This window comes from Protomyctophum parallelum (genome assembly GCF_964188405.1).
Source record: "Protomyctophum parallelum genome assembly, chromosome: 9".
Taxonomy (NCBI): Eukaryota; Metazoa; Chordata; class Actinopteri; order Myctophiformes; family Myctophidae; genus Protomyctophum; species Protomyctophum parallelum.
The window spans coordinates 15,326,674-15,334,173 of record NC_139706.1 but is presented as its reverse complement, the minus strand read 5'-3'; the positions used below and the strand labels follow the sequence as shown (position 1 = coordinate 15,334,173).

Here is a 7,500-nt window from a genome sequence, read left to right as displayed (position 1 = left end):
TATACTGACAATTTGGTCGACGAATAAAAACTAGACTAAAATGTTAGGAAGGGACTAGTGGACAAGAGATCCACTATAAGTCATTTTACACTTGGTCGCATGCTGAAAATACCAGATCTAGATACCAAATACCAGATCGGCTATTTTCAGCAAGTGTAAAACAACAGTCGTTACGACGGCATGAACGCCCCACCAAAACACATCTTAGTCGACTTACTGTAGATTTAGTCGACTAGAATCTTATGACATGTAGTCGACTAAAACTGCACTAACACTGACATTCCCAGGTGACTAAAATGTGACTGAAACTACATTTTAAGTTTCAGTCCAAAGACTACGACTAAACGAAAAATGTAAATTTGCTGCCAAAAACAACACTGCGCTCCACCTAATCAGGAATCAATCCGTCCCTCAAGGGTGTCGAGCACATTGTGTAACGGGGTTAGACTCCCCTGTTCCAGGGCCTCTGCGACCTACTATTATTTGGAGCAGTGTTGTTTTTTTTAGCACTCTTGAATAGTTTTAATTTAGTTTTAGTCACATTTTAGTCACCTGGAATGTTTTAGTGTTTAGTCTAGTTTTAGTCTAAATATCATACGATTTTAGTCGACTAAAACTACAGTTGATTTAGTCGACTAAAATGTATTTCGTCGGGCCTTGATGGCTATTTTACATTTGCTGAAAATAGCCGATCTACAAGTTCACAACGACGCGTTGTGAGCTTGTAGATCGGCTATTTTCAGCATGCAACCAATTAAGTGTAAAATGACTTATTCTGGATATCTTGTCCACTAGAGTCCCTTCCTAACATTTTAGTCTAGTTTCTATCTGTTGACGAAATTGTCAATAATACATTTAGCTTAGTTTTAGTCAAAATAGCGTAGTTTTCGTCAGTTAAAAAAGGTAGTTGACAAACATTTTTTGTCTTAGTTTTAGTTAAAAAAAACAACACTGATTTGCAGGCGGTCTCCCTACTCTTCCACTGAGAACGTTAGACCCCGGCGCCAGGTAGGACACCTGCTTTTTTACAAAACCAGGAAGTTATTTGAAACAGACATGGCGTCAGATTGGACTCTGCTCTATCTGCTCTATAGTGATGCCATTGTAGTCCAGGCACCTGCAATTAGAGCACCTGTCTCCGTTGGCAGAGTGAGATGTTTGCATGGAGCTTTTTAAAAAGCAATAATATACTACTAACAGCTGAAAAGTATAGGTGTATGAACATTTTAACTAAACAAAATGAAATGAGTACAAAAAACCCAACACAGTGAATAAAATAAGCATCGAGATAGCAAAAAGGAGGTCGGGTTCTCACCTACGGAGTCTTCCTGTAAGCCCACGTCAAAGGACAGCTTGTCTGTGAGTGACCGAGATGTAGACAGACAGCTCAGGTACTGCAGAGAAGAAGAAACATCATTATTAAAGGACCATAAAGCAATATCTCCCTCAAAACAGGTCCTATTGTGACATTGCCATATTGACATAATGACTCAGTATAGGGATGCCAGGTTTAGAGGGGTTAAGCGTCATTTATATTCCGTAGTATAATGGTGTTGCTCACAGGAATCGATAAGGAGAAGCGGAATCGGTGCCGGACTCGATACCCATCCTTAATTGTGTATAGCTAATTACAATCTGAAAATATTTGGGCTCTCAGCGGTGATCTACTGTATATAGCAAAAGCCACACATTAGTCGACAGAAACTGCAGATATGTAAAGCCCAACACACACCGGGTCCGTCCGGCGCGGCGCGGCGCGTTGCCGCGCGGCGCCGCCTGGAAAATAGAACTGGTTCTATCGGCGCGCCAGGCGAGGCGCCAGCGCGCGTCGGACGCCGCCGGTGTGCGATAGGTTCATTGGAAATAATGGAGCGGCTGTTTTGACGCGCGGCGGTCGCAGACGATGTGTGATGGGCTTAAATGTTTGCTTCTTAAGGCCTATTCATAGTCTGGATTTTCGGTGATGAGGTGACCACCTCTCCGGTGGTGAGCTGACCACCGCTCCGGTGGTGAGGTGACCACCTCTCCGGTGGTGAGCTGACCACCAGAGCTGAAATAGCATTGAGCGGTGGTGAATAAAAAACAGAGAGAGGGGTTGGGGCGGTGGCGGTGGTTTGCTCTTCACCACGGCTCAGTGACGTCATGTTGTAGTTCGGTGGTCACCTCACCACCGTAAAGCCAGACTATGTATGAGCCTTTAGACAGTTAATGTCTTCACTTCAAATTGAATTGTTCTACTTTCAAACATTTTCAAGTGCATGACCCTTTCAATGTGTCCCTCACCCCAAAATGAGTCTGACACCTCTGCTCCTGAGTCTATATACTGTCTCTATACCTTTCAGCCACAGTTTCCCCCTCAACAAAGACAGATGTTGTAAAAAAGAGCGACTCACCATGCGAGAGTGGTAGTGTCTCAGGAGAATGGCATGTCCGTACAGCAAGGTGCGATGGCCTCCGCCTTGGGAAGACTGCAGAGGAACACAACAGAACAGAACATGGGTTTAGCGTTCAACACATGATCCATCCAAATGAGGTGCCGTGCAAAAGACCAACGACAAAGTTGAAAGGGGTTAAAAGTCTGCGCACATTAGGCAGAATTATTTTTTAAACAAGATTTTTTTACAAAAATGTTTAGATTTTCATTATCGTGAGAACGATGGCTTCCATTTTCGCATTGCAACTTTTCAGGACTAGAAAGCCTGCCGTTTCTATTAGCTTGGATTCCCCATCGATGATGTCACTGGAAGACGGTTTCTGAACTGCCCCATTTTTTCATGATTATTAGTGAGGACCTATTATATGAAGATGGGTTGAAAAGTGGTGAAGTGGTCCTTTAAGTGCTTGGATGTCATGAAATTCCATCAAGTCATATGTGTATTGCTTTCACAAGGTTTGGACGAACGGACGGACGGACGGACGGACGTATGTATGCACATGCAACCTACAAAACATAATGCTCCCGAGTGAGTACACAGCTGCCCTGCACCGGCTGGAAGCATAAACAGACAATTTCAGAAATCCCTCCTACCTTTTCTCAGCATCCAGAGAAGTTTTAAATGAGGAAAAACAAAAAAAAAGTACCGTTGTAGATATTGAACAAATCAACTATAGCCCTGCCATCAGGTAGTAAGTAGTCAGCTATTGGAAAATAGCAGATCTACAAGCTACGAGCTTGCAGGTCTGCTATTTTTCATTCAACGTTTTTAACTCAAATCTTTGCTTCTGGGAGGTCCATAGCTGGAACAACTCAGTTCAGTGGTCTCTTGGGTTCCTTGACATGAAATATTGAGCACCACTACAGAAACATAGTCAGAAAACTGTCAGGATTTAAAAGACATTTTTTGTAAATTTCGACGTCAGGCCAAAATGGGCTTAACCATTATCCACATTAGCAGTATAGGCTCAGCTGGGACAGGTGTGTGCGTGTGTGTGCGTGCGTTGCGTGTGTGTTTTGGGAGGTGTTGGGTTTCCCCTATACTTGACGAAGGCAGTAGGGACTCTCCACTGGGCTACATGCCATGCTATTCTCATCCACAGTCGCAGTCAGTGGAAAAGGCCAGCCAGGCCAACTCACAGACAGGGCTCCACGGCTAAAGCCAGGAGCTGCTGAGCAAGCCCCGATAACGCAAGGCCCATAAAGTGCTTGCTTGATTTGGCAGTTTGATTTGCATTAGGCCACGGAAGCCCATTTGATACAATTTATACCTCTGCGGGACCCCAATCGACACAGTAAAATGTGCTTAAGCATTATGTTGTACTTTAGCTATTGAAAAATAGCAGACCTACAAGCGACGAGGTTGTAGGTCTGCTATTTTTGAAAAATCGTGAAAATATGGTGCAAATCTTTGAATATGTATTCTTTCAGAGGGAACATTATTAACTCAAATCATAGCTTCAAATAGAGATATCGGTTGTTCAGTTTGACCCACCGGTTTTGGCTTATAATATAGAGCAGGGGTTCTCTACATGTGGGTCGCGACCCCTACGGGGGTCGCCAAATTATTTTTGGGGGTCCCCAAATTATATATATATATAAAATAAAATAAAAGTGAATGGCTGGAAAATGGAAATGAATAGTTTACATGGTAGTACACAGAGTACATGCATACACTTTACTTAATGATTATATCTGGTTTCAGTATTTATTTTCTCTATTATTAAGGTAGTTTTCCAGTCAGTTTGTATTGGTGGTGGGTATAGGGGGGCCGGGCGGGGGTCCCGAGACATGGCCAAAGAATTTCCGGGGGTCCCCGGCCAAAAACGTTGAGAACCCCTGATATAGAGCAATGTCTTGCAGAGAGAAACAGCGAGTTGAGTTTTGGCAGCACGTTGATGGTATCGGAGCTCCTACGTTACCTCCATCAGGTCCATGGTGTTGGCCAGCATCTCCTGCAGCGCTCGCACCGACAGAGACTGCTCCAGGATGAACGAACACACGGCCAGGTCTGGAGGCACATTCTGACAACAACAACAACCATGCACACATTTTAGAGATTCATATACATTGGATCCACACTTTAGAAAGTTTACAACCCTTAGGTCTCAATGAAGATTTAGATATGAGTGTTGTTCTATGAACAGATAACAAAATATGACATTTGCTCTTTGCTTTATGATGGCTATGTGCCTGATGTTTGCATTTGTTTGCATTATTGGCTTTTGTTTATTCTGTTTTTAGGTTACTTTGTTCGTAAATAATTGTATTTTTTTTCCTCTGATGTTTCCTGATGTTTTCTCTTGTCTAAATGGACACTTGTTGTCTTTGGGTGCCTTGTAGTTTCACTGAGAACTACAACTCCCATGAGTTATCATTAAAATTGAAATGTTTGACATAGGTGTGATCAATCATCCAATCAAGTGATGAACATATATTCTGTCCTATGTCACAGACACAGATCATTTACGAAAAACATAAAAAAGTTGAAAGACGGAGAGATAAAAGGTTTCAAAGGCCCCCCATAATAGCAACGATTTGTAATAATTCATTAGTAGAGTAGAATCATGCATTATTAATAATAGAAATGGAGAAGCATTTATTTACACTGATTATGTGTCTACTCTAGAATGTGAGCAATGTGAGCATATGAAATGGCACTTATCTGTTTCTAATGTAGAGGACTAGCAGCATTATTGACATATTTCCACACCACCTCCAGGCATGGAGGGCTGTGTGTGTGTGCGTGTGCGTGTGTGTGTGTGTGTGTGTGTGTGTGTGTGTGTGTGTGTGTGTGTGTGTGTGTGTGTGTGTGTGTGTGTGTGTGTGTTCCAATTTTTTTGTTTCTCGGTAAACGGACGCCCTACTACTTTTCATCACACAAAATATGTGTAAATAGCACATTTACAAGCTTTGGCTATTTTTAAGATGTTTTAGAAAATAACGCTTTTGGACGTTTCCACCACCACTGTGTTCTCTCTTACCTGGGCATTGGAGGTGGTTTCCAGAAAACACAGGCGGTTTCCAAAGCCCTCGCAGGAAAGACATAGTTTGATCTGCTCCTTCAGCACGGAGGCAGTGCACTGTAGAACAATCTGATCATCCTGGAGACAAAGAATAACAACAACATCAGACTTATGGACGCTTTACTTGGCACTTAAGCAATTTAGGCCTGACGTTAAAATAAAATAAAAAACGTTCGCTCTGAAAGAATATTATATTCAAAGATTTCTGCCACATTTTCACGATTATTTAAAAATAGCAGACCTACAAGTTCGTAGCGCGCCACTCGGTGAGCTTGTAGATCTGCTATTTTTCAATAGCTAAAGTATATCAAAATGCTTAGTTAAAACACCAAAACGGGTTACCGTCCAGAATGAGTAAAAAAAAAATCAAACGGAACAACTTTATTAAAAGAAAATAACTAAAAAGAATAAAATTAAATAAACGGCAAAGAAAACAAAGAGGACGGCAAGTTTGAAGAGGTGTTTTTTTTTTTTTTTTTTTTTTTTTACAGCAGTTTAAAAAAGAAGGCCCTGCAGTCTGTCTATAGCCTGGCTGGACTATAAAGCCAGACGCGAATCAGCCGTTGCCAAAAAATAAATTGCCTGCCACACGACAGTGTGACTGGAGTCTGGCTTATTACTATATTATCACCCCATACCCCGGGTCCAATGCTTGACCCCTGGAGATGTCTAGGAGGTCAGCACCCCTGCCTGGACCCGAGGGAGCGGGAGGGGAGCAAGGTTGTTGAGGACCGTGTTGGTTATGTATGCAGTACCACGCAAGCACGCACACACACACACACACACACTTCCAATATTGTACTGTACTGTACTGAAATATATATGGGCATAATAAAAAAGGTTGAGCAACACTGCAATATTGATATAAGGCTATATTTTCATTCTCAGCTGTGTGTGGCAACAATCTAATCAGAACAGAACACCGCCACAGGCCAGCTTTTACCTTTTTTCTCTCTGTTTGAACCAGTACTGGTCAAACAGATAAAAGATATAACTTATAACAGACAGCACTAATAGTATAGTACTTTCTATTTTCACAAATAAATTAAGGGACGCATAAAAATGCGTCCCATGCGACCCTCCGAGCACTATACAAAAGGCTCCCAGGCAGGTCGACGGAGCAACAGAATGCTAACATGTGCTATGCTAACGCTAAAGCTAACAGAAATTGTGTCCCATGAGACCCTGCAGGCGCTCTATACAAAGAAAGGCTCCCAGGCAGGTCGGCGGAGCAACAGAATGCTAACAGAGAGTAATTTGTGGCCCGCACATCAGAGGCTGATGTAAGCGTAGCAATAAACACCCCCTCTCTCTCTCCCCCCAATTTGAACCCACCCCCACCTGACACCCTGCATTGCCAGCTGCCGCCTGTGCTCAACTATTATATCACTTAACAACCTGACTGACTTCCCTTCTCCTATCCACCCCCCCCCCCCCGCCCCTCCAGCTCTTTTTATGTTACAGACAGTAACAAATAGCCTACTGTATTTCCATGACTTCAAAACCTAAATAAGTTGTTGTTTTTTTCGTTTCACAATAAACCCAAGCGTTTTAGGTTCTAAACACTTTTGAGTAACACTTTTTTAATCGTGTCACATCGTGTTTAAATTAAAAACAGAAGAAACATGTTTGAATGGCATGATTTGCACTGAGTCAACTGGTATAGGCTATACTCATTGTGAACAAGTATAGCCATACAGAGTACAGTACTATGCATACCCAACCCTATACCTGGAAGGTGAAAACAAGATTAGCATTTGAATGCCTGATCTGCATTGTGTACAAGAGGAGAAGGCAACGCGGTCCACCCCCCCCACCGGGCCAGGACAAAAGAGGTGTTAAGGTGCGTTCAGACCATAGACTGTAAACAATATGGACAAAGCGTTCCCCGGGTCTAACATGGACGTAAAATGAAGCCTGTTTCTAGATCCGTTTGGGCCCAGCTGGCCATTGGCTGGCTCCGTTTGGGCCCAGCTGGCCCAGACAACGAGGCGGGACATCCCCCCCTTACTCTTCGTTGGTTTTTATTTTGACCGAACG

General features: G+C 42.8%; 1 protein-coding gene across 2 annotated transcripts in view; it reads right to left on the bottom strand.

The window, feature by feature from the left end:
- Positions 1-7,500, bottom strand: part of ryr1b (ryanodine receptor 1b (skeletal)) — a 142,662-nt gene that overhangs the window by 123,999 nt on the left and 11,163 nt on the right. For both annotated transcript variants that reach the window (XM_083773529.1, XM_083773530.1), the window contains exons 2-5: positions 5,419-5,538; positions 4,357-4,458; positions 2,394-2,468; positions 1,316-1,394 (exon numbers count right to left, since the gene is read on the bottom strand). In XM_083773529.1, coding sequence (XP_083629655.1) covers positions 1,316-1,394; positions 2,394-2,468; positions 4,357-4,458; positions 5,419-5,538 — 376 coding nt within the window. The remainder of the gene's footprint in view (positions 1-1,315; positions 1,395-2,393; positions 2,469-4,356; positions 4,459-5,418; positions 5,539-7,500) is intronic.